The sequence below is a fragment of the Schistocerca serialis genome, chromosome 3 (assembly GCF_023864345.2).
Source record: "Schistocerca serialis cubense isolate TAMUIC-IGC-003099 chromosome 3, iqSchSeri2.2, whole genome shotgun sequence".
Taxonomy (NCBI): Eukaryota; Metazoa; Arthropoda; class Insecta; order Orthoptera; family Acrididae; genus Schistocerca; species Schistocerca serialis.
In genome coordinates, this window is record NC_064640.1 from 73,117,971 (window position 1) to 73,131,263 (window position 13,293).

The following is a 13,293-nucleotide window of genomic DNA, read 5'->3' on the forward strand; positions in this document are numbered from 1 at the left end:
GGATAGGTCAGGAGTCCACTACACGCAACAAGCGGCTACACGGGTAGCAGGGGTAGTGTGGCGTGGGGTGGGCGGTTTTTTAGGTTAGATGGCCTTGAGCAAGTACGGAAAGGGCAACAGCCTCAACGGGTGCAGGGCAAAGTCAGGACATGCGGGGACCAAGCAGCAATTGGTATTGTAATTGTAAACTGTCGAAGCTGCGTTGGTAAAGTACCGGAACTTAAAGCGCTGATAGAAAGCACCGAAGCCGAAATCGTTATAGGTACAGAAAGCTGGTTGAAGCCAGAGATAAATTCTGCCGAAATTTTTACAAAGGTACAGATGGTGTTTAGAAAGGATAGATTGCATGCAACCGGTGGTGGAGTGTTCGTCGCTGTTAGTAGTAGTTTATCCTGTAGTGAAATAGAAGTGGATAGTTCCTGTGAATTATTATGGGTGGAGGTTACACTCAACAACCGAGCTAGGTTAATAATTGGCTCCTTTTACCGACCTCCCGACTCAGCAGCATTAGTGGCAGAACAACTGAGAGAAAATTTGGAATACATTTCGCATAAATTTTCTCAGCATGTTATAGTCTTAGGTGGAGATTTCAATTTACCAGATATAGACTGGGACACTCAGATGTTTACGACGGGTGGTAGGGACAGAGCATCGAGTGACATTATCCTGAGTGCACTATCCGAAAATTACCTCGAGCAATTAAACAGAGAACCGACTCGTGGAGATAACATCTTGGGCCTACTGATAACAAACAGACCCGAACTTTTCAACTCTGTATGTACAGAACAGGGAATCAGTGATCATAAGGCCGTTCCAGCATCCCTGAATATGGAAGTTAGTAGGAATATAAAAAAAGGGAGGAAGGTTTATCTGTTTAGCAAGAGTAATAGAAGGCAGATTTCAGACTACCTAACAGATCAAAACGAAAATTTCTGTTCCGACACTGACAATGTTGAGTGTTTATGGAAAAAGTTCAAGGCAATCGTAAAATGTGTTTTAGACAGGTACATGCCGAGTAAAACTGTGAGGGATGGGAAAAACCCACCGTGGTACAACAACAAAGTTAGGAAACTACTGCGAAAGCAAAGAGAGCTTCACTCCAAGTTTAAATCCAGCCAAAACCTCTCAGACAAACAGAAGCTAAACGATGTCAAAGTTAGCGTAAGGAGGGCTATGCGTGAAGCGTTCAGTGAATTCGAAAGTAAAATTCTATGTACCGACTTGACAGAAAATCCTAGGAAGTTCTGGTCTTACGATAAATCAGTATGTGGCTCGAAACAGCATATCCAGACACTCCGGGATGATGATGGCATTGAAACAGAGGATGACACGCGTAAAGCTGAAATACTAAACACCTTTTTCCAAAGCTGTTTCACAGAGGAAGACCGCACTGCAGTTCCTTCTCTAAATCCTCGCACAAACGAAAAAATGGCTGACATCGAAATAAGTGTCCAAGGAATAGAAAAGCAACTGGAATCACTCAACAGAGGAAAGTCCACTGGACCTGACGGGATACCAATTCGATTCTACACAGAGTACGCGAAGGAACTTGCCCCCCTTCTAACAGCCGTGTACCGCAAGTCTCTAGAGGAACGGAAGGTTCCAAATGATTGGAAAAGAGCACAGGTAGTCCCAGGCTTCAAGAAGGGTCGTCGAGCAGATGTGCAAAACTATAGACCTATATCTCTGACGTCGATCTGTTGTAGAATTTTAGAACATGTTTTTTGCTGAAGTATCATGTCGTTTTTGGAAACCCAGAATCTACTATGTAGGAATCAACATGGATTCCGGAAACAGCGATCGTGTGAGACCCAACTCGCATTATTTGTTCATGAGACCCAGAAAATATTAGATACAGGCTCCCAGGTAGATGCTATTTTTCTTGACTTCCGGAAGGCGTTTGATACAGTTCCACACTGTCGCCTGATAAACAAAGTAAGAGCCTACGGAATATCAGACCAGCTGTGTGGCTGGATTGAAGAGTTTTTAGCAAACAGAACACAGCATGTTGTTATCAATGGAGAGACGTCTACAGATGTTAAAGTAACCTCTGGCGTGCCATAGGGGAGTGTTATGGGACCATTGCTTTTCGCAATATATATAAATGACCTAGTAGATAGTGTCGGAAGTCCCATGCGGCTTTTCGCGGATGATGCTGTAGTATACAGAGAAGTTGCAGCATTAGAAAATTGTAGCAAAATGCAGGAAGATCTGCAGCAGATAGGTACTTGGTGCAGGGAGTGGCAACTGACCCTTAACATAGACAAATGTAATGTATTGCGAATACATAGAAAGAAGGATCCTTTATTGTATGATTATATGATAGCGGAACAAACACTGGTAGCAGTTACTTCTGTAAAATATCTGGGAGTATGCGTGCGGAACGATTTGAAATGGAATGATCATATAAAATTAATTGTTGGTAAGGCGGGTACCAGGTTGAGATTCATTGGGAGAGTCCTTAGAAAATGTAGTCCATCAACAAAGGAGGTGGCTTATAAAACACTCGTTCGACCTATACTTGAGTATTTCTCATCAGTGTGGGATCCGTAACAGATCAGGTTGACGGAGGAGATGAGAAGATCCGAAGAAGAGCGGCGCGCTTCGTCACAGGGTTATTTGGTAACCGTGATAGCGTTACGGAGATGTTTAACAAACTCAAGTGGCAGACTCTGCAAGAGGGGTGCTCTGCATCGCGATGTAGCTTGCTCGCCAGGTTTCGAGAGGGTGCGTTTCTGGATGAGGTATCGAATATATTGCTTCCCCCTACTTATACCTCCCGAGGAGATCACGAATGTAAAATTAGAGAGATTAGAGCACGCACGGAGGCTTTCAGACAGTCGTTCTTCCCGTGAACCATACGCGACTGGAACAGGAAAGGGAGGTAATGACAGTGGCACGTAAAGTGCCCTCCGCCACACACCATTGGGTGGCTTGCAGATTTTAAATGTAGATATAGATGTAGATGTAGATGTAGATGAAATCAGTAATTGTTTTGTAACTTAAATTCTGTTGCTGACTTATAAACAAATATAATTTCTATAATAATTATAAATGTTTGGAGGACAAAATACTAGCATTCTGTAAATATTTATTTGGCTCTATTCAAAAACATGTTAGAAAGCCAGCCCTTGATTAATTCCAAAGTAAATAGCAGTTTTGCCAAAAGTATTGTTTGCATACCTGTATATGTTAATTTCATCAGGTAAACAAATAATTTGGTTTAACCTTTGTAGTAGAAGAAACTGTTAAAAAGAATCAATTTTTTGATGTATTCAGTTAATTTAATGAGTTAAGTTTTAACTGTAATTTCAGTTAATTTAATTTCAAACAATGTGCAGTTTTAGCACCAGTTACTGCAATGATATACAAGGGCCTGATTTTGGGTCATGAGACAGTCAATCCATGGTCAAGTTTCAGACAAGAAACCTATGTCGATTAGAACAACAACAATGCTTCAACTTAACTTGAAATGAGTGTTACACAATTAGACCTTGTTTTAAAACAATGACAGTGTCTGTTCAATACATAGCTTTCTATTCTTCAAGAACTTGGAACTTTGTGGTTAGGTTTTTACTGTTCATGGATGTTCAACAGTAAACTATTGTAGCAGTATGTGAATGTTAGCCTGAAAACTATTAATGAGGCTTATCGAAAGCTAAACAATAGTGCACTGGCCATATTAAATATGTATATGGGGGGTTGTGAAAAGTAAAAGTACAGCTATATTGTTTACAGTAGACAGTACCGTGCTTCAAACCCCTGTTTTTTCAGCCAGTACTTAAAAAAGTAATGGATCTGTGTCTTATATATAGATCTCTCTCTCTCTCTCTCTCGCTCTCTCTCTCTCTCTCTGTGTGTGTGTGTGTGTGTGTGTGTGTGTGTGTGTGTGTGTGTTCTGCATGTAATAAATAATTATTGGTTTGAAGATGGATAGAAGGTAACATCATACTGATAATAGCATTGTGTAGTGGAACTTTGACACATCTGGAAAGATGATATATCCACCAGGCATAGCTGTGAGGTCATATAAAATCTAGCTTCCTAGCCTTGGTTCTATGGGGAAATAGTGAGTCAAGCACAAATTCTGCTATTTCGAAACAGACACAAGTATAGCTGTTTCTTGTGATTGATTTCCATGTTAAAACTATGGGCACAAAGCACCTAGTTTCATAAGCCATTATACTTCTTAATAGACATTTTTACATATAGTATGAAGATGTGGTATTGATTCCTACCATTACCAAATGATCCGTTAAAACTAGTCTTCCACAACATGTACCCAACCAGCTGAAAATGCTTTCTGTGAGTGGTTATTGCACATTGATGCTGAACATAGGAGGTGGTCAGTTTATTGTGATTGGATCATGTATTAACCACTTTGTAGAAATGAATGAAAGTGTGGGAGCATGTTGTCAGAGGTCTGCCAGGCATGGGCAGAAAGCTAGCCATCATATGGTGTGAGGTCGGCATGACTATAGCCCTCCACGACATGAAGGATTTGAAGGAAAGGGAAAAGGCACTGCGTGTCAATCAGTGAGTGGTTGTGGTGCACTGGGGGTGTTTGCCATTACAACATGGTCAAAGACAACATTTGGAAGATTTCACATTGAGAACAATGATACAAAAGCTGGGAGGAGGACGAAGTGTAATGGGTGTAGCTCAGGAGTTTGCTACTGTTCACAGCATTATTTCACATGCATGTGGAGCATTCTGAACTACATACATTGCTATCCTGAGGAGATGAAATGGTTGACAGTGGTCAACCACAATAACAGATGACCTCTATATTGTGCAACAGGCAAGAAGAGACCTACATCAAACAGCAGGTACAAGAGATGGAACTACAAGGAATATACTCTCACGTTCCACATTAGCAGGGCAACTGCATTGTGGAGGTGGTCTCTTTACCTGATCACTACTATGTTATTTTCTGTTGACACCTGCACATTGGAGGCACCGTTTGCTATGGTATCAAGAGCATAGGTAGTGGACCGATGAGGAATAGGGTCATATGCTCTTCTTGGATGAGAGCAGATTCAGTATGAGTAGTGATTCTGTGCATATCTTAACATGGCCAGAGGTGGGAACACTTAATGCATCCAGAAATATTATCAAACATGAGCATTTCGGTGGTTCATGTGATATGCTGTGGTGAGTCCTAATGATGCATGGGTATCATGACATCCAAATCTTTGAACATGCTACACTCACTGGTCCACATTACTGCAAAACAGTACCGCTTTCCCAGGTGTGTCTTTTAAGGGCTGCATTTGGGACTGACGTTATTTTTATGGATTGCTATGCATTGCTGCATCAAACAGCACAGGTGGAGAAGCTCATGGAATGAGATGATATTCAGGGGATGGACATAATTCTCATTGATAACATGTAGCATGCATTAGGTAGATGTACTGCAGCATGTCCGTGTGCACCAATGGCCATCCAGTAGTTGTCAGTCATGCTGGTGGAGGAATGGAATGCTTTACCACAAAAATTTCTTACAAAACTTGTGGCCAGCATGGGTGTATTTTACAGAGCATGCACTGTGCTGCCAGTCTGCATTAATAGGACCAACACCGGATTGCATCATAGCATGGTAATATGACCACCCACAGCAAATGTTTTTTTTACAAATGATGATTATTTGCTGTACTAGCAAAAACTCATTGGTTATAGGTCATGATGGTGATATTTCCAGTCACATGATCTTCTGAATGTGATCAAACCCACACTATAATGTGTGTGCCATTATGTGCATATTCAAGAGCCATGGTGTCGGTGGGGGGGGGGGGGGGGGGGGAGGAGTCCAGCAACATGCATAGTGCTGGTCTGAACACCAAAAACACATACTTAGCAGTGTATATTTATTAAAGTATCAGCCCAGGTGTCTATAAAAATATGAGAGACAACTCCCAAGCCTGACAAACACATGGAAGAACACAATAACCCTAACCTAGAATTTTTATAATAAAGGTGTATGGATGTCTCTGATAACATTTGAATTTGAACTAACATGTGTATTTTGATAAAATAATATGCTTTCTCTAGACTTAAGTCCATAGTCCAGTGCTTATGTAAGCTCTGTAGTAGTTGTAAATGGCTCAGAATATACATTTTTATGAAAGCTCACACCAACAGCATGAGTTTGCATAATTAGTTTCCAAATTAAAATTATAGATAGATAGATAATATTTTGCAAATTTCAAACACAGTTAGCCAGTTGTCTATACCGATAAAAATAAAAAAAAGAGTAAATATTCCAAATGACAGAACTTTCGGTCATAACCTCTAAGTGTGGTTATAATTACAATCTTATATGTGAATACGCCAAGGCCAAGAGTGGCAAGGTGGGGATGTGACTTTATTTTCTGTATGCACAACAGCATACTAATGGAGAAAATTCACTTTAAAGACTCCTAACCCACTTTATAGCAAGAAAGTAATTGTTTATTTAAATTATAATAACATGTGATGGTAAAATGTTAAGATATGGCTATCAGAATGATTGTAACAACTTAGTTCAGAGTATCCATCTGCACAGCACTGTAGCAATGAGATATGAAGCAGTATCAATGATGACAGCACCTTAGACCATCCTTCAACAATACACTTTCGCCCTCCAGAACACTCCCTTTTATATGTGTTGATAACAGTAAATTTGCCACAATTGATACAGCCAAAGAGAACAGTAAAAAAAACTGTTAAATGTATGATAAATGGGGTTAAAAATTAGACAAAAATCAAGCAAAAGTATTAAAAGCTAATCTAAATCATGTAGATAAAAATTTTTCTATCCAGGTTGTCCACAGAGTCCCTTTTCATATCCTTTATCAGCAAACTTCTCATGATTCACCTGTAGTAGTATACAATCAATGTGTTTCATTTCTGAAATGATAGCACTTTACACTTCATCCAATTATTTTTTGCAATTCCAGATATATGTGACTTGCAACTATGAGAATAAAATAACACTACTGTTCCCTCACACACATGTAGAGCTACTGGAAGTATGACAGATAAATCTAGTCTCTCTAGAAAGCACCATAGTTCTTTTAATAAGACAAATGTTCTGTCACCTCTTAGATATGGTCATTACAGGTCATCTTGATCTGTTACCCCACCTGTATAATAATTCCACATAATTTTTCTATGTCTGCTGTTTGTTCATGAAGTTGCTTCACAATTCAGTAGATTCCTTGCTCTCCAGAAGTTGCTTTAAATTTACCACATATGTCACTTAAGTGGACTGACATTGTTGCCACAACTGTCTTCTTGGCTGCACTCTTACATTGATGATAAATATTCCAATTTTTGTCTGTAACTTTTGATATGGCTGTTGTTTAAAATGCACAGCTTTCTTCACTTCCTCAATCCATAGACATATGTGGTGATTGTTTTTAGCCTCATATTTTAGGAAATATGCATTTCTTCCAATATTTAAACTGTAAGCCTAAATGTATTTTGCATTCTGTAAGTACTCACCTACAGATCTCAATCTCTGTGTGATAATATGAAAAAATAAATATGCAATGGCTGTCTTCAAAATTTCCATTGACATTCTGCTTGTACATTACATATAAATAGTAGAAATGAGGTGTCCCTGAGTGAAACCTGGGTTTGAAATATGTTATTTTACAAGCTTTAGTAAAATGAGTAAAAAAACTTAGTGCCATTTTATACCTTACTAACTGCTGTATTCAGAAGCACTTCTAAATTTGTCTGCCCCAAGGCTGGTAACAAATAACCATGAAGACTGCTCCATCGTTCTCCTTTGTGTATTGTGCTTTGTATTAGATTAAAGTTTATTTCCCCACTAGGTAATTCCAATTCTTTGCCAGCATTCAGAAAAGCATCAGCTAATTTCATTTCTTCTGGATCAACAGTATTTAGTGGAATCGTCTGGCTTTGCATCTGAAAATATAGTGTTTATTACATTCATTTAAGGTGAAAAGAGGTAAATGAGTGCAGCAAAAGTTAGAAAAATTATTTCGGAAACTAACATGTGCTACTGCCATGACTGCCACTGACACAATGGTGCCCAGTAACCCTAAGTGTTATCTTTTTCCTATTTTTTCTTTGTCATTTTCTAGGAACATACTGCAAAAGCATATTGAAAACTTGAATTAAACAGACCTCACTCTACATATTTTTTCAATGTTTTTCAACACTTGGAAGACTCTTCTCAAATTCACTCTGAAAGACAACATTTAACAGCAGCCACAAAGATAGTGGACAAATTAGCAGTAAGTGCACTAACTTTGAATTCATATGCACAAGCTTACCCCTGCAGCACAATGTGCATGGCATCTGCATTAAGAAAAGAGTTACATGCTTTCACTAAGGTGGAAGGAACATTGTGAATTTTCAGTGATAGGCGTAAGGCATCAAAATACTCTCAGAAAAGTTAGGGCTACCATACATTCATCATAAAAAAGAGGACAGTGCACATAAAAAGAGGATGGACACATTAAAAAGAGGATACACTTTATCAATAAAATCATGTGGCTTACAACTTAAAAATTAACAATGTAAAACTACCCTAAACTAAATGAGTGACTTTCTTTGGGTATTTTAAGACTAAATATGCAGTACTTTGACAGTTTATTTGTTGTAACTACACATAGTTATCCCATTATTGTCTTTTTCACTTTTATGCCTTGGATATTTGGAGGATGAAGAAATCTTCCTTAACAGTTTTTTTGTTTCCGAGCATTATTCATAAAAGCTCAGGTAATTCAAGTGTTTGAAATTATACTGGACACACACAAAACCTTTTAAGTTTTCTGTTTTAAATCTATTCCGGTCTTTGGTCCACTGTGTGTTTACAAGAGGAAAGGCACATTCTGTGTTAGCATTATGACTAGATGTAGGATAAAAGAATTATAATTTTTAGCAGTTCAGAATAACAAACATCACTAGATGGCTGACTAAAATATTCACACCACATTTCAGCTGCTGGTTGGTTTTTTTCCTTTTATAGTCTTTCAAAAATTTTATAAAATTATGAAACTGATAAAAGTACAATTTATCATTAACAGTAACATTTGTTTGTTCATTGGGATACTGTGACACAGCTTTGAACATCCTCCCAAATAGGAATTCTTGACAGCTGCATCCACTTGAAAAGTCTGAACTGTTGATACTGAGACAAGCACTTCTGTCGATATTCAATAGCAGAACTATACATGACTGTCATCTCTTTGCCAAAGCTGTCACACTACTGTGAGTGACCTTCTCCCCTTCTATGTGTATGTATTAACTTTATTTCTAAGGGCATATAATTATGTTTATACCTTCCATTAGGAGTTTCTAAAGTAGATTCTAAAACAGAAATAGCTTCAGCAACAGAATTTGCTATTAATGACAGTGATGACTGATATCCTTTGTTCAAAAATTGCATTCTTTTCTTGGAGACCACAAAAAGAGGTCATTTTGTAGATTTTTATTAAATCCAGCCAGACACATTTTCTTGCCTCATAAAGAGGACATGTGTGGGAAAAGGAGAATGTATAGTAATTCTAAGAAAAGTCACCTGTTACACAAACGCTCTGTCAATATTTACATCAAAATGTAATAACTTCTGTGTAAATTGCATGTATCCATTCTATCATCAGTCACCAGAAAATATTCAAGGGAATGAATAAGTACTCTGTCTTCAGGCCACAAGTGGCCCATCAGGACCATCTGACCACCATGTCATCCTCAGCTGACGATGCAGATAGGAGGGGCATATGCTCAGCACACCACTCTCCTGGTCATTAGGATGGTTTTCTTTGACCGGAGCCACTATTACTCGGTCGAGTAGCTCCTCAATTGGCATCATGAGGCTGAATGCACCCCAAAAAATGGCAACCACACATGGCAGCCAGGACAGTCACCCATTCAAGTGCCGGCCACACCCAACAGCACTTAACTTTGGTGACCTGATGGGAACCAGTGTAACCACTGTGGGAAAGATGTTGCCCAATGGAAGGAATGCTCGATATAAAAACTATCTGTACATGAGTTGCTGCTTTGAGTTATCTAAAGCAGAGGGTATTTTGACAGTTCCATCAAAATACTATTTACTAAAACACACTGAGAAATATGTAAGAAACCCCTCTATACATGAACATCAACACAAATTGAGGTTCCATAGAAGTAAATAAGATTAAAACACAACTATCTAATATCAAATCACAAATATGTAAAAGATTACTGCAGTTTATTAGGGAAAATATCATCATTTAATAGCAATAAAGTAGTGATAATGTATGATTGCTGCAGTAAGAGAGGCCATAACTAGGAATGAGATATGAGAGTGGTTGTCTCAAGAAGATCTTGAGGCATTTCTCCTAAACTATGCCTCATGAAACTCTCGGGAATATAAGCATGTTTCTGATACAATAATTACATGGCACTGAGGACAGCAACTGTCTTAGACATCCTGCAGAATGGCCCTATTGGCTGAGTCATAAAAAGAGATGTAGCTTACATCTACAATAAACAGTAGACACATACTCTGGTAGGCCTGCAACAACAAACACCACACGAAGAAAATCTGATCATTTCATTTGTTTGATATGAGTGAGAAGGAATGGAATATATATATTGTACACCAAAAGGAAATAATGGGCCTTGAAATATTTTACAGCTATCCCCGAAAAAAGTGGAACTTTGCATGGAGTATTCCTAGGCTCATCACTTATTTGTGTCTTATTGATGCAAATATGACTAATGGCAGAGTGTTACTGATTTTCTAGGGGAGAAAATAACATACATATGTTATGGATAAAACCATCTGGTTGTGTCTCCATATGCATAATACGTATTAGACCTGTTTTCTTTGTAGTAGCCATATTGAATCACTTCCTTACACACCTACCTTTGCTCTCTCTTCAATAACACCAAGTATAGAATGTATTTGGACATCTGGATATTATGACTGTGGAGCTTGTTTAGGAGACAAATTATTGTGCTAAGAAGAAATGTGACACTGATTGTAGATGCTACATTTATTTTACATGGGAATTATGCAAAATAATTAAAAATGGATCATTGCATCAAATAAAATGAAACTTTAAGCAAGCACCAATCTTAGACATGCAACCATTATTCAACATTAGGGTTTCCATTTTTTCCATTAATAATTCATGTCGTCAAATTATCATACTAACATGGACAGACTAAATCCAGGAAATTAAGGCCCACCACACACTGCATACAACAGGGGCAGAACAGAGGCACAGCAGAGGAGCAGAGCGTCTGGAATTCAGCATGATGTGCTCACACAGTTCAGCACATCCTACTTGTCCACTGTAAACCTTTTCATGTAGTTAGGTTTAGATTCTGAGTCTGATCCAGAACTGTGATTTACTTTTTATTCTTATTTTGTGCGTATAAGAGCAGTGAAAGGTCTCTGTGAAGCAGCAAGTATAAGCAAAAGCAAAGAACATATGGTGAATGTGTGGTGTCTGTGGTGATTACTGCTCAACTACTCAAGGAAAACTTCTGATTAAACTGATGACACTTTGAAGGAATTCACACGATGATAGAGGAAACCTTAAAACTTGCAAGACCCCATATCTACTAAAGAAAAGTTAGGGGTATGTTTAAAGTATGCAGTAAAAATCTAACTTATTTTTCTCTCAATATTTATTATAATTAAGAGAAAAAATTTCAATGTAAATTCAAGAATTCAAAGAAACTGTATATATTTGACATATTTACTCATGAAGTTCATGCAGTATGTTCAAACACATTTCAGCACAATAACTTTCTGAAGTAGTAGCTGATCTGGTAGATGCTGAAGGATTATTCACATATATAGTTTCGGTGTTCTCCAAATAGGTGAATTGTAAGAGGATGATAATGATGTTCATAATTGATGTGGTATCATTGATTTACATAATATTTCCTCTTGTTTTTCTGATGTGATCTGTAGCACTTTTTTCTTCATTGGTATCTGGTTGGCTTTTGGAATTTCTTTGACTGAGAGATACACTGATATGAAAAATTGATACAAATCATCTTCTTCTTGTTCGACTGCATTCCCAAATAAATTGTCTCATTTCTTAGCTCTCTCTTCACAGCTGTTTATGCTCTCAAGTATCACATTATTGGCATCAACTGTTTTCTTTTGGCAATGTCTGTTCTGGTTCATCCAGTATTTCATTACATTTTATTCCTGTGATGTCATTGTCTCTGTCATAATTTGTAATAGTCATTCTGTTGTGATCAGTATCCATCATATTTGTTGTTGTTGTGTTCCTGTTTGTCAAATTTGGAATTAAAAATTCCATCTGTTTTTCATATGTTGATGGGAAGACTGAGGTAAGTTCTTGCAAAAACTAATACTTACAATTTCTACAATGTAATTCCTCTGCTATTTTAGTCCATATTTCTTCCTTCAACTTTCCCTCATGTAGTCTGTATCACTGTTATCATGAAGCATTGAGTCATCCTGAACTAAGTGAATGAAATATTCCATCATTAAATATTTTTCATACAGTCAACAAGAGTTAACGGTGGTTGGAGATGTGCATACTGCTGCCAAAAGCTCAATACTGGCAAAGCATAACCTGATGAAACATCTGACACACTGACGACAGTTGCAGCGGGTGCAAAGGAAAACTGTGCTGCTTGGACAAAGTGACAGAGTCCTTCCCAGCTTCATGCCTGCACTGTGCCTCTGTGCTCTGCCTCATTGGATTGCATGCTTTACAAACGTTGGATCCCCTTTGCTCTGCTGCTGTTGTGTGCAGTGTGTGCAGGACTAAAGTGTTGTGCAGCAAAGGCAGTTTGACATTGAAGATTGGGTGAGGATGAGTAACTGTGCGAATATCGACAAAACAGACAAAGCTGAAAATGCTACATTATGTCTTACTTACAAAAATAGGAACACAAGATTACAAAGAGCATACACTTTGTCAGATTAAGTGGAATCATAAACAGAGATCTTGCTAGATAACTACACTTTGAAGGTATTTATTAATTCCTTCTACCAATTTCGATATCAACACTGGCAATATTTTACCCCTGGCTTCTGAAAGTGGCTTCATCACATTAGTTTTATTTGCAGTAGGATTGCTTTTAGTGCAGGATTCTAAAATGTTCCATAAATTTTCAGTACACCAAAATCAAGAGATTGTGGAGTGTCTTAAGCTGCTTGGAGTGTTCCACAGCAACCCAATTACAGTATTTGTTACATTATGGTTACTACCATTGTCCTGTTGATAAATAAAATTTGTTTCATCTACATCTACACTCTGCAAGCCACATTTTGGTGTGTGGTGGAGAGTACTTCACATA

General features: G+C 38.0%; 1 protein-coding gene across 3 annotated transcripts in view; it reads right to left on the reverse strand.

The window, feature by feature from the left end:
* Positions 1-13,293, reverse strand: part of LOC126469731 (neither inactivation nor afterpotential protein G-like) — a 240,592-nt gene that overhangs the window by 152,717 nt on the left and 74,582 nt on the right. For 2 of the 3 annotated variants that reach the window (XM_050096931.1, XM_050096930.1), the window contains exon 5: positions 7,684-7,914. The exons of the other annotated variant lie outside the window; for it this stretch is intronic. In XM_050096931.1, the coding sequence (XP_049952888.1) occupies positions 7,684-7,914 (231 nt within the window). The remainder of the gene's footprint in view (positions 1-7,683; positions 7,915-13,293) is intronic. 3 annotated transcript variants of the gene reach the window in all.